The sequence below is a fragment of the Mustela nigripes genome, chromosome X (assembly GCF_022355385.1).
Source record: "Mustela nigripes isolate SB6536 chromosome X, MUSNIG.SB6536, whole genome shotgun sequence".
NCBI classification, from domain to species: Eukaryota; Metazoa; Chordata; class Mammalia; order Carnivora; family Mustelidae; genus Mustela; species Mustela nigripes.
In genome coordinates, this window is record NC_081575.1 from 846,487 (window position 1) to 867,186 (window position 20,700).

At 49.7% G+C, this 20,700-nt stretch overlaps 3 protein-coding genes and 2 non-coding genes across 6 annotated transcripts in view; 2 read left to right on the plus strand and 3 right to left on the minus strand.

The window, feature by feature from the left end:
- Window positions 1-1,732, plus strand: part of MPP1 (MAGUK p55 scaffold protein 1) — a 21,070-nt gene extending 19,338 nt beyond the window's left edge. Inside the window, exon 12 of the mRNA XM_059384842.1 lies at window positions 1,116-1,732. Coding sequence (XP_059240825.1) covers window positions 1,116-1,292 — 177 coding nt within the window. The 3' untranslated portion in view covers window positions 1,293-1,732. The remainder of the gene's footprint in view (window positions 1-1,115) is intronic.
- An 857-nt stretch (window positions 1,733-2,589) lies between these two features.
- DKC1 (dyskerin pseudouridine synthase 1) lies at window positions 2,590-15,058 on the minus strand. Its single transcript, XM_059384804.1, has 15 exons — window positions 14,884-15,058; window positions 14,079-14,146; window positions 13,338-13,424; window positions 11,966-12,057; window positions 11,466-11,650; window positions 10,567-10,631; window positions 10,080-10,206; window positions 9,727-9,857; window positions 9,188-9,331; window positions 7,169-7,289; window positions 5,757-5,875; window positions 5,041-5,144; window positions 4,446-4,554; window positions 3,648-3,767; window positions 2,590-3,343 (listed from the first exon to the last, which is right to left on the minus strand). The coding sequence occupies exons 1-15, from the start codon at window positions 14,897-14,899 to the stop codon at window positions 3,278-3,280; spliced, it is 1,554 nt and encodes a 517-aa protein (XP_059240787.1). The 5' UTR covers window positions 14,900-15,058; the 3' UTR covers window positions 2,590-3,277.
- LOC132007964 (small nucleolar RNA SNORA56) lies at window positions 4,627-4,744 on the minus strand. The gene has a single exon (XR_009401509.1). It is a non-coding gene; the product is annotated as a small nucleolar RNA SNORA56 (small nucleolar RNA).
- LOC132007963 (small nucleolar RNA SNORA36 family) lies at window positions 9,495-9,631 on the minus strand. The gene has a single exon (XR_009401508.1). It is a non-coding gene; the product is annotated as a small nucleolar RNA SNORA36 family (small nucleolar RNA).
- Window positions 15,059-15,235: 177 nt separating the features above from the next.
- Window positions 15,236-20,700, plus strand: part of GAB3 (GRB2 associated binding protein 3) — a 92,965-nt gene continuing 87,500 nt past the window's right edge. For both annotated transcript variants that reach the window (XM_059385066.1, XM_059385070.1), the window contains exon 1: window positions 15,236-15,342. The gene's annotated coding sequence lies outside the window, so the exon portion shown is untranslated. The remainder of the gene's footprint in view (window positions 15,343-20,700) is intronic.

Genomic DNA, 20,700 nt, shown 5'->3' on the forward strand with positions numbered 1-20,700 from the left:
GAATAAATCAGGAACAGTCCGAGGTCCACAGGTGCTGGGGGTCCAGGGGCAGAAATGGGCACTTTGGCAGGTGCTGACGCTGGTGCAACGTGGGCTTCAGTGGGAAGAACAGAGATGGCTGAAGCCCCCATACCGCCAGGGGTGTAGCGTGGCTGTGGGGAGAGAGGAAGAGCCAGGAGACCCGAGATTTACTGAGAGGGCTGCCCCTGCTCAGCACGCCTTGGAGTTCCTGTCCGCACTGTTGTTGAACACAGTGGAGCGCTCCTTATCCGTGTGGTTGAGCCGCTTCAGCCTTCGTGGCCGCGTGGCATCCCCTGTGCACACGTGGCAGGACCGTGCTGTCACCAGTCCCACCCGGCCGTCCTGGATACTGTTGTACGCCGTGGCCAGTGTGTGTGGCAGGGTTGCCAGGTGCTTGCGATGGGGACTGAGAGCTCGCTGGGAGGGCGCTTATTCCCCTGTGCGGGAGCGTGTTACTGGTTACTGGTTTGACGGGTCTGGGGAAACGGAGCCTCACTACTTTCCTCTGTCACCGCTAAGGGCTTGCGTGTCCTCCCGACTGCTGAGGGCCATTTGTATCTCTCCTGCCAACTGCCTGGTCCTGTCCTTAGCTCATTTTGCTCTTGGCTCATTAGTCTTTCTCCCACCACTTTCCAGGAACTCGGATTCGGCTATCGCCCTCTGTGACGGGCGTAAGCATTGCTCCTCATTCAACACAGCTTGGGGCACTTCTTGCAATGTAGATGCTTTTATGGAGTTATGTCTTTTCCTGGCCAGTCGTTCAGGGTTCTAGAAAGAGGGCTGGGGTCATAAGTCACCCTGCCCTTGTCCTAGAATGGCCACCACAGTGGCAGCAGCAATGGCAAGACGCTGTTCGAGTCCCTGCTGGGCTCCGGTATGGCCTCGTTCGAGAGCCCGTATGGACTGCGGTGTTCTGGTCTCTCCGGCCCGCTGGTAGCCGCTCTCAGCGGAGGCCTCCGGGGCTGGAGTCGTGAGGCCTGGGACTCTGAGCCAGGCAGGGGTCCCCACAAGCGACATCCCTCACAGCCCATCCACAGCCTGTGGGGCCGCCATGCCGGGAGCCCACTCCAGCCCCGCGTGTCGTGTCTTTGCAGACGGAAGCGCTGCAGCAGCTGCAGAAGGACTCGGAAGCCATCCGCGGCCGGTACGCGCACTACTTCGACCTCTCGCTGGTCAACAACGGCGTTGACGAGACCCTCAAGAAACTGCAAGAAGCCTTTGACCAGGCGTGCACATCTCCACAGTGGGTGCCTGTCTCCTGGGTTTACTAAGCTCGCGGGAAAGGGGCACCTGCTCCGTGCCTGTCCCTAGAGGTCTGCTCCACTCTCCTTGCTTTCACGCAAGCAGGGACTCTACACCTGCTTTGTCCGTTCCCAGCGCTCTGCAGTTGTTCTACCTAGGCCGGTGGGGGTCAGTCTTGCTCAAGTTTCTTGGCTGGGCTCGGATTTTCCTGAGAGACGGAGCGCCATTGACCGGGCTTCCAGGAATCTGAAGCCCATAGTACTATCAAAATGCAACTGCTAATCAGAGGAAAGGGCCTCCTCATTCCTTAAAGCCTCTGCTCCTCCACCTGCAATCACTGGGCCTCTCCCCGTGTCTCAGCATCTGTAACCTCGACTTTCTAACATGCCAAACTGCAGCGGCTGTGCAGTACGATGTCTGCTCTAGGGAAACCCTCCAAAGCAATAAAAACGTTGCTGTGTTAAAATGCTGAGACTTTGTCAATCTCTGGGTCCCTGGAGAGAGAAAGGGCACCACCCGTGAGCCCCCCAGGACGGCATCCACCAGTTGCCTCTCCTGGATTCGGAGGTCGCCCTCAAGCACACAGAGGCCAAGGCACCCCGAGCTCCTGTGAGGGCGCATGCAGGGCAGGGCACCATGTGGTGCTGCGTGTGGACCAGAGCAGACATGTGACCTGTCACACAAGGTGGCCCGCAAAGGTGTGATCAGTCCATTCTTTTCCTGGCAGCCATTCCTTAGTTTTCTCTTCATTCTCCAGACATGGTTTCCAGAGCAGCCCCATGATCAGCTGCTCAAATTAATCTGTACGCAGGGGGAAATGGCTCCACTGCACCACTCACCCAGCAGCCGGCCGCCGACACACAAACCTGCGCCCTCCTGATGCTAGCGCCCAGACAGGCGCACACACAGCCTCCTGCTTTGACCTGCCACTGGCTTTCATCCTGACCTTTGCGGTGAGGGAAACCCAGCCTCAGGCCTAGGCTCGGAATCCCTCCCCCGACACACTGGCACCTCCCACCAGACCCTTGACATTACTCCTAGCGCCCTCCCCACGACTGTTCGGGGAGATCACTGGATTGGGGGTGATGCCCCTTTTTATCTATTACCTAGCCAGTGTCCTTAATGAAGATTCCAGAGTATTTGGTCCCATGCCAGATAAAAAGCCCCAGGATCAATGTTGTGAGATACAGAACCAGAGAAAGTAACCAAAGGAAAAGCATCAAATTTCAAATAGAACAAACTTCCCTAGATTTTTAATCAAAATAGTTTATAATTTTGTTTTACTAGTTTGACATCCCCAACAATAAGAAAACCCAACAGAAACACTTAAAAACAAGTAAACTTTAATAAGTAAAAAGTACAACCTTCTCCCAGCAATGAATGACTGCATCCTTTGAAAGTAACGGAAAGTTCGAGGAGGACAGAAGGACGGTTCTTTCGCTCCCGACGCACACAAGCAGGCCAATGGGCAGGTGCGTGAAGCCGGACCCCCAGGCTCCGGAGGAGCACACACAGGACCACTAAGCCAGAGATCGCCCGCATGTGGCCAGAACAGACTGCTGTCCTCACAGGACATGGGGGAACAATGTGGTTCGGGTCTATTCCTTTACGTGCTGTACACCATTTCATTGAGCAACATTTAGAAACTTTTAAAAAATGGGTTGGGGGATGGTGCAAAGCAGGAGAGCACTATCACATTCAAAGAACAATCGAGAGCAGCCGCCGACAGTTCTGGGCTGTGCCAGATCTGAAGGAGACGATCCCCAACTCTCCCAAGCAGGGAAAGGGGTGGCATCAAAGCTGCTTCCTTCACCTGCGTCCTTAAAACAGGACAGGATGGGGCAAGCACACCAGGTGACGTCACCCGAGTTCTCGGGGAGCAGCTAAAATGTGCTGGAACGCTCCACCCATCCTGGGGCCTGTGGCGCATTCCCTCCAGAACGAAAGGAAGTCTGTTTTCCCAGTAAGGCTTTCATTCCTCCTGCCAGCTGGCCCCGCACTCCACTGCCATCCGCTACTCAGAAACCGCTTCCGCTTTGATCTTCTTCTTCTTCTTCTTCTTCTTGGTACCGTCACTGTCCTGGGAAAAAGAGAAAGCCTCACAGCACCTGTTAACAAGCAAACCAGGGACATCCCAAAAGCCCAATAAGCCTTCACAGGATGTGGGAGGACATTCCAGAGAAAACCAGCTTTGCACAGAACACCAGGTCCTGAGCTCCCCAGTGACACCGCAGCGGGCTCTTACACACTCGCCCTTGTCACCAGCAGCACCGCAAGCGCGCGCAGTTACTACAAAATGGTGGCACCAAGGGCACGGGTACTGTCGCCGACAGGAGGCTGCTGCTCCCTTCCGCCCCGAGTGTCCTGACCGGGTGTGGACGTACCCCGTGTCCCGGGCCGCCCGCACTCTCTAGAGCAGCTGCGGCCTTTTTGTCCTTCTTCTTCTTCTTTTCCTTCTTGACCAGCTGTGGGGAGGTCTCCTCGCTTTCACTCTCTCGTTTCCGCTAAGGTGGACGTAAGTGATCAAATGTCAGATTTGGGGCAAAAACGGATGAGAAACGTTCAATAAGGCGGGGACCACCAGAACAGCCCCTGACTACAGGAGGAAGCTTTCTAATGACAAACCCGGAGAACCACAGAGAATTCAAGCACGGCCTCACCTCCCGAGACCAGGAAGCCAGGGCCGCAGCACGCCTGCGAAGGTATGCGGACAGGCCCCACGCATGCCGGGAGTGCTTCCCAGGCAGCTTGTTCCAGACCCCTCGGCGCACCCATTCTGTACTCTGATGTCAGGGGTGCCCCCCGGACCCTGAGAAGCTGAGGTGGTAGCATGTACTTCCTTTGACCTTCTCTAAGGCTGTGCTAATGCGATCTAGGGCGGTCAGCTTCAGGCGAGTCCGCCCCAATGAGGGGCCAGAATAATGGCTTCCTCCACCAAGAGCCAGTGGCGGCGCCACATCCACAAGCTGGGAACCGAGGCCAGTCTGATTTCTGAGCCCCCCCATCCCCCCAGTAGACACAACAGGGAACGGGAACCGGAGCCCACACAGTCCAGAGGAGTACGCCAAGGTCACAGAGTGGCGGGGGCGGCCTTGCCGCACTGAGCCACGACCCGTGACGGGAGCACAACCACTGAGACATGCCGACAGGATCATGTCCCAGAGCGCTCTCCCGTTCCTTACCTTTGGGGTTTTTACTGCTTCAGCAACTACCTTGGGGGCTTTTACCACTTCGGCAACTTCCTGTGGGTCTTTTACTCCCTTGGTCCCCACCTCTCTCTTCGCAGAGTCACTGAAAGACAGGCACCAAGCAATGAGATGTGCTGAGTAGCCCCCGGGGAGGTCCTGCCGCGTCCCCAACTAGTGATATCCGGCAAGTCTGAAGCCACCATCAAAATACTGACGACAGACGGAAGAACTCACCACTTACTGTTGCAGACGGACTCCCATGAGCCAGACTAGAAAGGGATAACTGTCTGCTGGGCAGGCCCGAGCCCCTACCTGGCCCAGGCGCTCGAGAGGAAGTCCCTCCAGCCCCTGAGGCCTAGTCAGCACCACGCTGTCGCCGCGCTCCTCCGACACTACATGTGCCCCGCTCCCACACCTGGGCTCCATGACCTCCTGTCCCGGCTCCCCTAGGCAAGCACCGAGCAGTACTGCACCCACCCCTCTGGGCTCTGCGGCCTCCCCGGCTCCCCTGGAGCGGATGCACTACCGCATCCAGGGGGCAAGTGCACGGTCTCTGCCTGCCCGGGGCTCCCAAGCACCCTGCCCTCACCTGTAGTCCACATACTCCTGCATCCAAGTGGCAGGCGTGCTGTCTGTGGGCTTGCCGTGCTTATCCAGAAGACCCTGCTTGATCATCAGCTTCTTCTGACTTGCCTGGTGAGCCGCCAGGGTTTCAAGGTCAGAATGGTGGGACACATGAAGCAGGTACTATGGCGGCTTGGCGAACGCCCCTCCCTTGGGCCTCACACTTCTCTGCAAAGCACTCTGAACTCACTCTCTCCAACAGGAGTGAGCATGGGACTTGTCGAAAGTCACAAAGCCTAGTTTTATCCTTTGGTGGCACCTGCCTCCAGCCCATTCTCCCCCCACAGGGCCTTTGCAGCACATGCCCAGACCCTCCCGCCCTTCTTCACCAATAGATGTCCTTTATGCTGGCTGGCATGGCTGGCAAAGATCCCTTACCCAGAACCCCCAACCAAGTCGAGCTCCTCATTCTGCACTCCCGAGGAGCCAGGCACCTCCCGGTGCTGGTCAGCCTGCAGTGTGGCTTTGGTCATGCAGTATGAGCGAAAGCCATCTGCTTCCCCCATTAGACTGACACCTCTAAGGTCTGAGATGGTCTCACACCTACCCACCAGCACTCCCCAGAGCCCAGTACAAGGCAAGTTGTGGTGGCAGGGACACAGCCCAGGACTGCCCACATGAGTATTCAACAACGCAAAACTGCAGTTACTCACAGCAGGGCGCACACCCAATCCCACTTACCTTTGGACCTAAACCCCACTTCCGAGGGTAAGTGTCTCTCTCCATGATGACTCTCTTGATCTTGGCTACAATACCATGGTCACAGGTAGAGATCACTGCTGTGGTCATCAGTGCAATGGCTACAGATTTTGGAATGAGATTAAAGAATGACTCGGAAGGGAGAAACTTCCTATACTCTGAGCCCTAATCCCACTGTTTTATATAAATTTTAAAACCCCATTTTTGGGGCACCTGGGTGGCTTAGTCGGTTAAGTATCCAACTCCTGATTTCAGCTCAAGTCATGATCTCAAGGTCATGAGATCGAGCCCTGTGTCGAGCTCCGCAGTCAGTGTGGAGCCTGCTCAAGATTTTCTCCCCCTCTACCCCTCTCCCTGCTTGTATGTGTCTTTGCATGATCACTCTCAAAATAAGATCTTAAAAAACAAGACAAAAAAAAAAAAAACCCAAAACCAAAACAAACAAACCAAAAAAACCCAAACATTTAAGGGGCACCTGGGTGGCTCAATCAGTTAAGCGTCTGCCTTCGGCTCAGGTCACGATCCTGGAGTCCCGGGATCGAGCCCCGCATCGGGCTCCCTGCTCAGCGGTGAGTCTGCTTCTCCCTCTGCCCCTCACCCTGCTTGTGCTCTCTCTTTTTCAAATAAATAAATAAAATCTTTACAAAGAAAAAAACATTTAAAACTCGAAACTCGACTGCCTTGAGGTTTCCTTTGCTGAGGATGTTCATATGGAGAAAATCCACCACTATGGGAAAAAAGCTCTGAAACCACATTAAAATTGTCAGTTAAAAAAATATTTACACTAACCACATAAAAATCAACGTTTCCTAGATCCTCAGGAAACCTCTTAATAAGGAAATCAGAGCTATCCATTTACCGTGCCTAATTTGCACCAGAAAGAAAGCACACCATGAAAGTCCCTTCTCAGTGGCAAGCAGCCAGAGGAGGGGATACCTCTAGTAAGACACCCTAAAGATACACTCACCAAGCTTGGGGCTCAGGCCACACATAGGGAACAGCCTGCAGAGCCCCTTCAGGGCAATGGAACATTTGAAGTTGTAAAGGACACTCCAAAAGCAGTTCAAAGCTCACAAGTTAACTGCTACCAGCAGACATGGAATGGACTGAACTTTTCATCTCAATTACCACAGACACTTGTTCCTTTCATTAACGGTTTTCCCTCTCCCCACTGGAGCCAGGCTGCTGCCACATGGCCTCCAGCAGCCAGCTGGGACAAGGGAAGCCCCACTAAACTCATCTCTTTGCCCATCTAACACAGTGCTGTGCTTCGACTCCCACTCCACGTCCCAGACAACACAAGGGTTAGATGAACCCAAGGAGTCAGGACTTTGGGTCCTGCTTAGTAAGCCTGGCTATGATGGTACAGAAAGAACCAGGGCAACTTCTCTTACCCATGCAGATCGCCTCCCCTTTGGTGGTGATGACCACAATCTCCTGATTGACTTCGATGCCATCCTCGTATCGGAGAACACCTGGAAGCATGATTTTTGCCCCATAGCAGATGGCATTCACCTGCAGAGACGGCACCGCACGTAAGAGCCCCAGCTGCAGCACGAGCCCCTGCCCACCACCCCAGCCCTCACCAACACAGAGAACACCTCCGGGTGGGGCTGCAAAATGGAGCGAATGGCACTGACGGCCATGGTCGCAATCTGGCATGCACAGGAGCCGCCCGCCACGGGTGAGGTGCCTCAAAACACACGGACACAGAAATGTTAAAGAGGAATTTAAATACCTACTCCTCGGGGCACCTGGGTGGCTCAGTCGGTTGAGCATCTGTCTTTGGCTCAGGTCATGATCCCGAGGTTCTGGGATCGAGCCCCATGCTGCGCCCCCTCCTCAGCAGAGAGCATGCTTCCCCTTCTCCCCCCACCTCATGCTCTCCCTCAAACCATTTCTTAAATAAATGAATAAGTAATATTTATAAAAAAATAAATACCTCTTCCTCACTTCTCCACTTCACTTAAAAATATTTTCATCTTAAACCAAAACCCAGGGGCGCCTGGGTGGCTCAGTGGGTTAAAGCCTCTGCCTTCGGCTCAGGTCATGATCCCAGGGTCCTGGGATCGAGCCCCGCATCGGGCTCTCTGCTCAGCGGGGAGCCTGCTTCCCCCTCTCTCTGCCTGCCTCTCTGCCTCCTTGTGAGCTCTCTGTCAAATTAGTAAATAAAATCTTTAAAAAAAAAAAACCCAGCCTTGATTTTCCTTATTTACTCTTCTCTCTTTTTTAATTATTGAAGAGGAAAACCCTAACAGAAGCAGGAGACCTTTTTGCTTTTTGGGGAGATCTGGCCTCTAAAAGGCCTACAAAATAATCAACAAGCAAGATCACTGAGGCCTGCTGAACCAATCACATGCAAGTTCAGGCCGCCTCTCCCTGAGTTCAATGGCTTGTGCCATCTGGTCTTCACTTACCTGGATCTCTTTTCCTGACCATATTTCACGTCTCCCCTGAATTCACCCAGAGGGTACCAGTCTGACCCCAGCATAAGGAGGCTCTATCACATTTATATCGTGTTTCACGTGATTAGATTTTTTTCACTATCACAATGGCATAGTTTACTATACCTCCGTAAATTTTTTTCTATTACAAAGCAAGACGTACAAAAAAATGCATCAAACGCTTTCAACTCAACTATCCTTTGTCCCTGATATAATTACATTGTTAAGAAACTACTTGTGGGGCACCTGGCTGGCTTACTCGGTGGAACGTGCAACTCTTGATTTCAGAGCTGTGAGTTTGAGCCCCATGCTGGGTATAGAAATTACTTAAAATCTTAAAAAGAACTACTTTCAACGTTATTTAGTAAATGTGCTAAGAAAAAAAAAAAAAGCTTGCTAAGTTCAGTGATGTTTAGGTTTTATAGCCACAAACTAAGATTTAAAGGGAAAAAAGCTTTACTGAAATTCCTAAGGACATAGCTTATAATATCTCTGAAATGCTCATCTTAACTTTCAATCCCAATTAAAAAATTCTTTTCTGGCAGCAACTTAAAAATATATCAAGGTTTCTTAGGCACACATAGAACTAGCAGGTTACAGGAAGGCAAATTTGATGTACCACTGATAGTTTACTTTGGAAAAATTCAAAGTAAATGTTTAAACAATCTGCCTTATTTTGATATGGAATTATGTCCAGCATTCAATTTCCCACTCTAATTTAGTGTATGTGGCTTTGATTTAGTAAAATACAATTATAAATGCTTATTAACAAAGAATCCAGAGCTCAACTTACAAAACTAAAAAAAATAATAAAATAAATAAATAAATAAAAAATAAGCCCAATGGAAAACAGTTAAGTTCCCGTCATGTCACACCTCCTTACACAGAATGTGGATTTCAGAACAGACGACATCTCATCCTTGTGGAGTCACATTTTGTGCAAACGTGAACCTGTAACCCAGAACTTACTGCACTGTCTTTCATAACCAGCCTTTTATGAGAAGTCAACAGCTTTTCCAAAGGGTAAACAACTCGCCGCAGGTAACTGTCATCCTTGTGGTTGTCGTACAGCCACTGGGCATCAAGCACATCATGCATCGTCACCATGTGGTCCTGAAAAGCAGCCATGTATGAAAACTATTCAGTGTCACTGTCCCTGTAATAGCACGACCGTGCCCAAACTTCCAAACCCTGAATGAATTTAGTCCAAACTCACTGGTCTTCACTCTCTTCTACACTTCTGCAACTACCGCTTTACTGAGATCTAAGCAGGCACTTCTGTAGGCTGAGAGGCAGCAAATGAACAGAGCAATGTTCTCTATCCAATCATCTCCCACAGCCCAGGTTTCAATGTTCCAAAGTTTAATTAACAGAACAGGGAAGCTGCCCTGAGCTGAACTCAACACTTTGGAAACTGCCTCTTCCAGGCTGTGAGGCAGGCGGGATTGCAGCAAAGGCGGAAGGTGTTAAGTACAAGCTCTAAAACTTCTAGCCCCGTAACGGTGTACCTTTTCACTCATGACTCCAGAGCGAACCCTCCGAAGTTCCTGCATCTGACCGCCAACTCCCAGTAACAAGCCAAGGTGCACACACAGCGTCCGAATATAGGTGCCGGCTTCACAACTCACCCAAAAGATACCTACGACACACACACACATACACACAGACGTGAGTACATCACTGGCTAACAGGCACAGAGCTACTCTCCGAGCCAGCGAGACTACACGCCATAGAAAACAGGCTCTGACCACACCATATACTAAGGGCATCTACTCCTAACCAGAAAATGTCATTCCCAAGAATGCAGTCCTGTCCACACGTGGTCAATGTCAACTCAGTTCCCCACAGGCCCATTACCTACCTAATCTTCTTTCGGGGTCATACTCAATCATCTTGCTCTCATATATGGTCCGCACTCGGAGCTGCCTCTTCACTGCAGCAATCAGTGGGGGTCGCTGGAATAAGGCACCTGTCAGAGTTTCTAGGGCCTGAGAATAAGCACAAACCAAAACAAAGACTCACTGCATAGACTCTTACATAGGAGCAAACAGTCTACTGTGGCAGTTTGAGGACACCAATGAGAAAGTTCTTTTCAATCATTTAAGACCTCAAATGTCCTTTCCCTTTTTGCTTCTTTATTCAACGACACAGGGATGACTCCATGCTTATCGGAGCCCTCTTCTCAGAAGGGACACGTCCAGAAGTGCCCCTGTCAATGCATAGTACCCGTCCAGGCTGGCCTGAGCAGCCCACTGAAAAGGGCACAAGACAGGACAGCCAGGAAAGCCACCTGCCACAGGTGTCCACGGGCTCAGATACACAGGCTGCCCGTAATCAGGCAAACTTACCCTAGAAAGTTGAGTCCCCCCTTCAATAGCACTGTGTAGCCGGACAATTCCCACATACTCTTTGCCTAAAAAATGACAAAAGAGTAGTCAGGTGTGGCCACTGAGTTTTCTGTATTTCTAAATGGTCACAGTCCCACCTTGTGCAGAAAAAAAAAAGCATGCAGTTTGATGACCTCTTTCTGTCAAATTTCCACCAAGACAGATTTCATGGTTTGGACATGGGAAAGGAATGAAGATGCTTCTTCTCGTTGGGAGTTTCGGCTTCCAGTGTGCTGACAGGGACAGCTGCAATGTGCAGCACAGAGCCAGCTGAGAACAAAGCCTTGCAAGGTCATGTAGGAGTTCCCCCTGATGAAAATGAAGGAAGGGCACTTTCGGCAGAAGCAGCAGTGAAGAGTCTGAGGAGCCTCGAGCGACAACCCTAGAGCCGGACTCAGACACAGCCCCGTCTCAGTCCCAGGGACAGACTCCGTCAACCTGATGTGCACATGGCCAGTATATGGAACTCCAAGAAAGGCAGATGGACTAGGATCTCGCAAGGGACAGAAGGTATACAACCAGAGCATCTCTGCTTAGAATTTTTTTTTTTAAGATTTTATTTATTTATTTGACAGAGAGAGATCACAAGTAGATGGAGAGGCAGGCAGAGAGAGAGAGAGAGAGGGAAGCAGGCTCTCTGCTGAGCAGAGAGCCCGATGCGGGACTCAATCCCAGGACCCTGAGATCACAACCCGAGCCGAAGGCAGCGGCTTAACCCACCGAGACATCCAGGCGCCCCTAGAATTTGTTTTTAAACTAGTGGAGAAACCATTACCAAGGGCCAAAAAGTAGAAGGAAAGGAAACCTAGAAAGCCTTCCAACAGTAAAGGACCTACCTCTTTTTACCCTCTTCCACATACCTGCACTCTGTTGCGACTTCACCAAGCGAGTGGCTCGTTCTATGCACACGATTAAACAGCCAGTCACCTTGGGGTCCAGAGTACCACTGTGTCCCGTCTTCTCCACCCGAAGTATCCGTCGAATCCAGGCTACCACCTCATGGGAAGAGGGGTTGGAAGGCTTGTCAAGATTAATGAAACCTGTCCTAAAATGGAAAAGACATCACTGTGCCATCATCTCCGGCCCTCTGATAAAAACTGCATCTGCAGAGTACAAGTTCGCCACAGGTATAGGTTATGTATTTACACCAATTCTAGGCCATTCTAAAATGCCACTACCACCTTGAACAACTGATGTGAAAAGTCACTTTTTCAAGCAAACTCTATGACCAATGTGGATTCAAATTCATGACGCCAAGATCAAGTCCCATGTTCTACCAACTGAGCCAGCCAGGTGCCCCTGAAAAGGTCATTTTGAAAAGAAAAGAAGTCTGAGCAGTACATGCTCCCAACACACTTACCTGATATAGTCTCCAATCTCCCTCTTGAGAGGATTTGAACCACAGGGAAGAGGTGTATAGTGTGCTGTCCTTACATTTAGCTTATCAAAGTTCTGGAAAGCAATGATACAACACAAAATAAACTCCATAAACCATTAACATATATGAGAGTCAGCACCAATATCAGCCATGTTATGGTTAACTTGCAAGTTTACGAACCTGGATTCTGCTACGTTTTCATTCTCTAGTGTGACAGACTGTTAAGCCTCTTTACATACTGGAAAAATTACCCACGTGAGTAGAATTAAAACAAATTCGATCACTCCTCTAGAAAGATTTCTTGGGGTATTAAGACTGGCAACATTTCGCAAATGCAACCATCCTGGTCCTGCTCCCCCAGGTCTGCTCCTCTTCGCTTTCTCCTCTCAGGCCCGACGGACCGCAGACGGGACAGTTGCCTCGTTCAGCTTCAGTACAGTACTTGACATAAATAGCGATTTTTAAAACCTATCTCCCACCCCTAGATTTTAAATTCCAAGACAGTAGGGACCTTGGCCTACCCAGTTCACAAGCATCTCCCCAGAGCCTACAACAGAAAAGCAGCTGTAATCGGCAGACCTATCTGACCAAGCAGAAACTCAACTCTGTTGAATTATATAAGCAAATCTCATTCATTTACTTCATATATACTGGTTTATTATTAACACTTGGTCAAGATGTGTCTCAGTAACTTTTTGTGCCCTAGCCTCTCCTCATAGCCGGTGCCCACTAAGTTCCTCGTGAAGCTTGTAATTCAACTCATTACTGGGCCACTCTAAAACCCAACACAACAGTCAGCAATTTCTAGAGGACTTGTTGCATGCTAGGCACTTTGGCTAAACACATTTCATGGATTACCTCCTACAACCCTCAGCCTAAGAGAAGACACAATAAGCAAATAGCTTCAGAGGTTAAATAACTGGCCCAAATTCACACACTCCCTGAATGAAATTGGTGTGGCTCCAAAGCCCATGTCCTTGAGCACTAAAGCAGTCCTACTGGAAGTGTGGCCCACAGACTGGTTCAAGTCTGTATGGTGGGAGTTAAATACAGAAAGCAAGAACTAATTATTTATACACTTTTATGGCACTTATATTTTATACACTTTTATACACTTTTATGACACTGTTCTGACATTTTAACTTTTTTACTATAGCACCGGGTGCACTGGAAATGAAAAATGAAACAAAACTCGGTCTTTCTTGTCAGACACCTGGAAGGAAACAGCTTTAGAGTGTAACATCTGGCATTTCCCAGTCAAAGATGGTAGTGCTAATCACTCTTAATGAAGTGCTTAACACTTAAATAATGTAAAAACTAGGTCTTGATCTGATACATAATCCTAACCACATACCTTCAGCAACAGGGGCCACTGAGATGTGTCCAACTGAGCCACCTTGGACTCAGGTTTGATAAGAAATTCTTCAGCATGCTGTATTTCCTTACACAGGACAGAAACGCACTGTTAGACATCCCATCTGATTCTGAACCATTCCATTACTACCACGTTAAGTCAAAGCCTCTTAAATAGAAAAGAAGGTAGTCTTTATGCCTCTTCACTGGGACTTCCAAGTGAAAAAGAAATGAACCAGGATCTCAGAAGGACAATGAACTGCCACCAAGATGGGGACAGCTAGTAGCACCTGGGTGGCTCTATCAGTTAAGTGTCTTGATTTCCACTTAGGTTACGATCTCATAGTCCTGAGATGGAGACCTGCGTCCCGGCTGTTATCATGGGTATGGAGTTTCCTTGAGATGCTCTCTCCCCCTTGTCCTCTGAGTTCTTCCCGTGTGCACACACACTCTCAAGAAAGAAGTAAAAAGAAACAGGGACAGCTACTTAAAGAGGGACAGTGGGTTTGTGGGTGGCAGAAAGAAGAATTTCAGGGAGAGCCGCTTGTGTGGTCAACACTACTTGGCCAACTATTATTTGACAGGAGATATTTAGGTGGCTGGGTTTGTGAGGTTTACAACACAACCACTACCAACTCCAACCCATTCCTTAGAAACTTTTAAAAACATTTCTTGCATGTCATGTATTATCTAAGTAATCTTTCCCTTTAGTTAAAGCAAAGTATAACATATTCCTACTCACTGCTACATCTTCTTCTGGTAATGACTTCCGCTCCTTTTTCTTCTTATGTTTCTTTGGCAAAATAAATACTAAAACAAAAAGATAAGAGATTTGGGAGTTTTTCCCAAAAACAAGGGTAACAAAGCTTAAAATAGAGAATGAAATCAGAGCAAGCAGAGAATGGACGTTTTGTCTAGAATTAATGGGGAAAACAAAGTATGTAAGACCAAACGCATAGGTTGCTGCGCGGCTCGGTAACCGACCACAAGCAGTCGCACATGTCGGCTTCCATTCGGGTCCACCACGTGGCCACGGCCAGGCTCAAAGCTGTCGCAGAACTGTTCTGCCCACGAGACACAAAGTTCCCTAACTGATCACTGAACTGCCCCCTACCTGGTCTGTGGCCCACAGAACTTTCCCTTGACTTGGAACCACGCGGATGTCAGAGCCCCTCGGCCCTTATTCTTCCCCGCCTGTTCCCACCGCCCTTCCGTGTGGTGCTGACCGCGTAGTCTAGGCTGGCGGCGGTACAGGTACCGCCAGGTCTCCCGTCACGGCGGCACCGCCGCCTTTCAGCTCTAAGGAGGCTTTGCCTCGGCGGGAGGCCCGGGCCTTGCGGAACCACGTCACTGCGAGCACCCCCTCCATCCTTTGCCCTCACTGTAGACCCAAGGCCAACAAGCAAGGCCAGCAGGAGGCCCGACAGCCTCGGGACCCGCCTGGCGGCAGAGCAGCGGACACCTCTGTCCCCGACACCGCCACCCTCCCACCCTCAGCTCTCCGAGGCGGTGGAGCTAGTACTTAGCCCGGCCAACCACGTCCTTACCTGCCGCGTCCGCCATGTTGCCCCGTACAGCGTGCGAGCCGCGTGGGCCACCACCGAGGGAGCGAGCGCAGACTCCCGCCGGCCTCGGGCCGCGCCACTAAAACCCGCCCACCTGCGCGACGCCCGGTGCGTGCTGCGCCGCGGGGGTGGGGGCCGGGGCCAGGCTCCGGGAGCAGAGCCCCAGGCGCGCGCGGGCCGCCTGCGCAATTCCATTGGCTGGCTCGCCCACCCCACCCCTCCCCGCGGTTCCGCGTCTGCGCGTGCGCTTTGGAACTCGCCCAGCCCTAGGCTGCGTTGGAAACGCATGCGCAGCCCGCCCCAGCGGCTCGTAGCCTGTGGGCGTAACCCGGACCGTGGTTTTCTGACCTTCGCCGGGTTTGATGGGGGCTTGGATACCCGGTTATTCCGCGAGCACTCTGTTAACAGCAGCACTCTGCTTCCTCTCGCCGAGCCTTTAAGGTTGGTATCGGTTCAGTCCTGATTGGAAAATGAAGACGTTGAGGCACAGAAAGGTTGAAAACCCTTTGCTGCTTGCAATTCCCATCTAGCTAGAGCCAATAGGAATATAGTGTGAGCCACTTGTGCACTTTCAAATTTCCCAGCAGCCACATGGCAAAAAAAAAAAAAAAAGGTGAAATTGATTTTAATAACGAATTTTGTTTAACCCATTAATCCAAAATATCATTTCAACATATAAGCGATACACTTTATGAATGGAATATTCCACATTTGTGTTTGTGTGTGGGGAGGGGTAGTATAAAAAATAATTACAGGGAGAATTTCCAGTGTGTCTTATACAATTACACCGCACCTCGATTTGAATTCCATGGGGGGGTGCTCCATGTTAAGTGCTCTACAGTCACAGGTCGCCTAATGGCTGCATTATCTGACAGCAGGAAGTAGCAAATCCTGATTCAAATCCCTTCCATCCCTGGCGTTCGTCTCACTCTTCGGTCTCTCAAGTGGGGATTTTTAATGTAACGTCTGGGGATTTGGCCGAACTCTTTATTTAATTCCTTATTGCGGTTGTAAATGAAATCTTTTCCGATTACCTTTTCTAATGAGTTGCTACTTTTCTTCCATTTCTCCTCTGCCATATGAAGATTTTATTTCGCTGTGGCTTAAAAAACAGCTGATGATTGGTTTTTCCGCACTTTTTATTCCTTCGAGAATTTACGTAGGTGTATGCCAAGGTAATAATAATAACAATGTAAATTGACTTTTTAATAGATATCCAAAGTCCCTATAATCAGCCAATCCATGAGTAGTTCACTACTTCCTCCCTTATTTTATAATGCTTCGTTGGTAAATATTTCACTAAATAACTTTTTAAGGTATTCATTGATGATACTGCTGTGGGCTGTATCTTTCTCCAAAACTCTGCGTCCAGTCTGCTAGGAAACCTCTCAGCGCTTTGCCATCATCTCCTCTATCTTTCCAATGGGCTCCTATGGTCCCCCTGCTTTGACATTTTCCAATTATACTCTTTTAACATAGCAGCTGGCAAGTGTCTTTAAACTGTAATCAGTCCATGTCCCTCCTCTGCTCAAAGCCCAGTGACTTCCCATCTGTAGTGGGATGAAGACCCCCCCCCCTAAATGTCACCTTATTTGGAAAAAGGGTCTTTGTAGATAGAACTAAGTTAAGAATCTCAAGATAAGATCATGCTGCATTACTCAGGTGGACCCCAAATCCAATGACAAGTACCTTAGAAGAGAAGGGAGGGCACACTGGGGGGCTCAGTCCGTGAGGCTTCTGGCTTCAGCTCAGGTCGTGATCCCAGGATCCTGGAATCAAGCTCCACATCAGGCTCCTTTCTCATAGGAGAACCTGTTCCTCCCTCTCCCTCTGCCACTCCCCCTGCTTGTTCTGTCTCCCTCTCTTTCTCAGATAAATAAATAAAATCTTATTTTAAAAAAAGCCAAAGTGTCTGTGATGGCTGCTTCCCATTCTGTTTCTGAGACCATTCCTTCCACCCTCACTCACCCCACTCCTGGCACACGGCCTCTTGACTACGCAGGACTACTCCAGGCTCACTCCGGGCTCACTCCCCCTTCCAGCGTCTTTTGCACCTGCTCTCCCCGCTGCCTGAAATGAATCTAGTTTCATGTCTCTCTTCACTAGAATGTTGGCCTTACAGAACCAGGAGAACCTTACAGAACCAGGAGTTTGTCTGTGTTGTTCACTGCTATATATTCAGTTCCTAGAAGATGCTCAGTAAGTATTTTTGCTTACTGTGTCTGTCTTGAGCCCAGAAACCCCATGGAGCTTCTCTTACCAGTAGAAGCAGTTCCTCCCGCCCTGTCTGGTGAGGCTGATCCTGGCTTTCTTGGAGATCTTGTGATGAAATCACCTTGTTAGTTCCTGAGCAAGACAATGCCAGTACTCCTTGTGCCCCAGCTCCTCACATCCCTCATTGTCTCCAATCCTAAGACTTGGGTACATGGAGATGTTGGAATGAAGTTGTCATGTGCAACCTACTGGCTAACCCTTAACTGCATCCCCCGAGAGAGCTCAAAGGACACTCCTTTCACCAAAACATTGAGAAATACTTTGGTGAAGGTTCTGGGAAACTAATCTAGGAAAGGAGGTGAGAGGTGTTGCCATGAAAACAGGGATCCGGGAGCCGCAGAGGCCAAGTAGTGGCACTACATCACATAGAACAGGGTGGGTATCATGACAGGCAACAGGACTGGCAGCTGGAACCAGAATTGTTTATCCCCAAGGATCTTTGGTGGTGGCTAATTTGTCATGATGTCCTATTAATAATAAGCCACCCAGGGTGCCTGGGTGGCTCAGTCGGTTGAGTGTCTGCCCTCAGCTCAGGTCATGATCCCAGGGTCCTGGGATTGACCCCCACATCATCTTCCTGCTCAGCGGGGAGTCTGCTTCTCCCTCTACCTCTGCTGCACCCTCTGCTTATGCTCTCTCTTTTTCTCTCTCTCTGTCAAATAAATAAATAAAATATTTTTTTAAAGATTTTATTTATTTGACAGAGAGAGATCACAAGTAGGCAGAGAGGCAGGCAGAGAGAGAGAGGAGGAAGCAGGCTCCCCGCTGAGCAGAGAGCCCAGTGCGGGACTCGATCCCAGGACCCTGAGATCATGACCTGAACTGAAGGCAGCGGCTTAACCCACTGAGTCACCCACCTATAGTAGGCCATGATCTATACACCCCACCAAGAGAAACTCTAGGTCCGGTGAATGGTAGTCGGCCTTGTATTGCCGCAGTGGAAAATGTGGCCCCTCACCTAATCCCCGGACCTAGCTGCCCACAGGCTCAGAGCCACCAAGTGAAGACAAGGCATGGTACACATAACACTAGCGTGTGCTTCAAACCTTCATCCTTCCCTCCCTGGGGACAGAGAATGCCACTGTAGTCCACTGGTCCAAAATGAAGACTTAGTCTGGGTGCCCTCTCACTGCATAATTGGAACAATCCGCAGCTGAAACAATTCCCACAGGGGAATTTTTTTGACTCAAGGGCTGAGGACAGTTATGGAAAGAAAACTCAAAAGGAAGCCCCTGGAACTGTCCCTTCAATTCTCTGGTGTATCATTGTAATTAAGTCCCCAGGGACCAACTCGATCATGTGGCTGTCCACCAAGACATCTTGCTGGTCCATTACATGAATGGCATCCTGCCGACTGGGCCTGAAAAAATAGTTCATCACAGGGTGAGAGATAAGGCCTTGGAAAATTTAGGGGCCTGCCAATTCCATTAGGCATATCGAGATGGTTCCCCAAAGTGCAAACCAAATTGCCCGACCTCAAGCCCACTGCCACTGAGAAAGAAGCACTGTGCTTGGTGGGCCGCTTTCTGGAGGTGGCAGCCCCCACGAGGATGTTACACAGCCTTTTCCAAGCCTTGGTAAGAGAATCACAGTTCAGGCCTCTAGAATTTGGGATAAAAGTAAAGCTAGGACTGGCCACGTGGCTGGTTAGCTTAGTTGGGTAGCATGCGACCTGACAACACCAATATTGTGGGTTTGATCCCCAAACAGGCCAAGAAAGGCATTAGTTTTCATGTTTAATAAAGACTAAAACTGAAAAAGAAAATAAAGCTAGGACCTACACATGCACCAATCTGTCGGGAGGCGAAGGCAGCAACTTTCTTTAGTCCTTGGTTGAAAGCGAATGACTGTGTGATCTTAGACCTGAGCTGCACGTTGTGAACCGAGTGTTATTTGACCAAACGAGCCATGAAGTCGGGCGTGAGCAGCCGCTGGGGCGAACAGTCCGCAGTTCCTCAAAAGGTTGAACACAGAGTTGCCGTGTGACTCAGCAATTCCATTCCCATGTGTATATATACCCAAGAGCCTTGGAAACAGATGTTTAAACAGATGCTTGTGCAAGTATGTTCATAGCAGCATTATTCACAATAGCCTAAAGGTTGACGAAACTCAAATGTCCATCTACAGATGACAGGATAGACAAAATGTGGTCTATCCATATGATGGAATATTATTCAGTCATAAAAAAGGAGTGAAGTGCTTTTATGTCCTACAACATGGATGAACCTTGAAAGCATGAACCTAGGGGGCACTTGGCTGGCTCAGCCAATAGAGCATGTGACTCTTGATCTCAGGGTTGTGAGTTTGAACACCACATTGGGGGTAGAGATTACTTAAAAATGAAATATTAAAAAAGAAAAGAAAGAATGGGAGCCTGGGTGGCTCAGTGGGTTGAGCCTCCACCTTCGGCTCAGGTCATAATCTCAAGGTCCTGGGATCAAGCCCCACATCGGGCTCTCTGCTCGGCGAGGAGTCTGCTTCTCCCTCTGCCCCTCGTCCTACTTGTTCTTTGTCTCTCAAATAAATAACATCTTTTTTTTTTTTTTTTTTTAAGATGGGCGCCTGGTGGCTCAGTGGGTTAAGCCTCTGCCCTTGGCTCAGGTCACAGTCTCAGGGGCCTGGGATCGAGCCCCACATCGGACTCTCTGCTCAGGAGGGAGCCTGTTCCCCCCCCCCCCCCCCCCCCCTCCCTCTCTGCCTACTTGTGATCTCTCTCTCTCTGTCAAATAAATAAATAAAAATTAAAAAAAAAAGAAAGAAGAAAACATGCTAAAGGAAGTAAGCATAGAGAAACAAGTATGATATGACCCCACTTGGGCAAAATAGCCAGAACAGGCACCCTAACACAGGTAATAGTCATGTGAGAGAGGAGGTTTCCAGGAGATTATAGCCTCCAGCCATCTGGTCACCCCCAGCCATTAAGTCATCTCAGCTGAGGCCCCAGATGTTCGGGAGCAGGGAGAAGACATAATATGTCAGCAGAATAGCAAGCCATCCCAAAACTTCGTGTCATTAAGCATGTTGCTCTGCTGACAGAGTACGGGTATGGTGAGAAGTCAGCCGGAAGGCCGGGTGGAACTGGGACTGGAACAGGAGTCTGTCCCTGTGGCTTGGACTTCCTTATAGCATGGCAACCTCAGAGCAGTCAGACTCTGGACTCAGTGGCTCAGGTCTCCCAAAGCAGGTGTTGGAGTAGACAAGGCATAAAACTGTCAGAATAACCTTTTGTAACTTGGTCTTGGGAGTCCCGTCAAATCATTCCTGCTGTGTTGTATGATTCAAGCAGTCACAAGCTTATCTAAGTTCAAGGGGAGAAGGCATCAACCCCACCTCAATGAGAGGAGGGTCAAAGAATTTTGGAGCCCTAGTTTAAAACTGCCACATTCATAGGGGCACCTGGGTGGCTCAGTGAGTTAAAGCCTCTGCTTTCGGCTCAGGTCATGATCCCAGGGTCCTGGGATTGAGCCCTGCATGGAGTTCTCTGCTCGGCAGGGAGCCTGCTTCCCCCTCTCTCCCTGCCTACCT

Coding starts and splice junctions, on each gene's coding strand:
- DKC1 (XM_059384804.1), bottom strand. Junction 7,290..9,187: donor TGGTTATGAAAGACAGTGCA/GTAAGTTCTGGG, acceptor CCGTCTCTGCAG/GTGAATGCCATCTGCTATGG. Junction 5,145..5,756: donor AGTGGGGTTTAGGTCCAAAG/GTAAGTGGGATT, acceptor GCGGCTCACCAG/GCAAGTCAGAAGAAGCTGAT.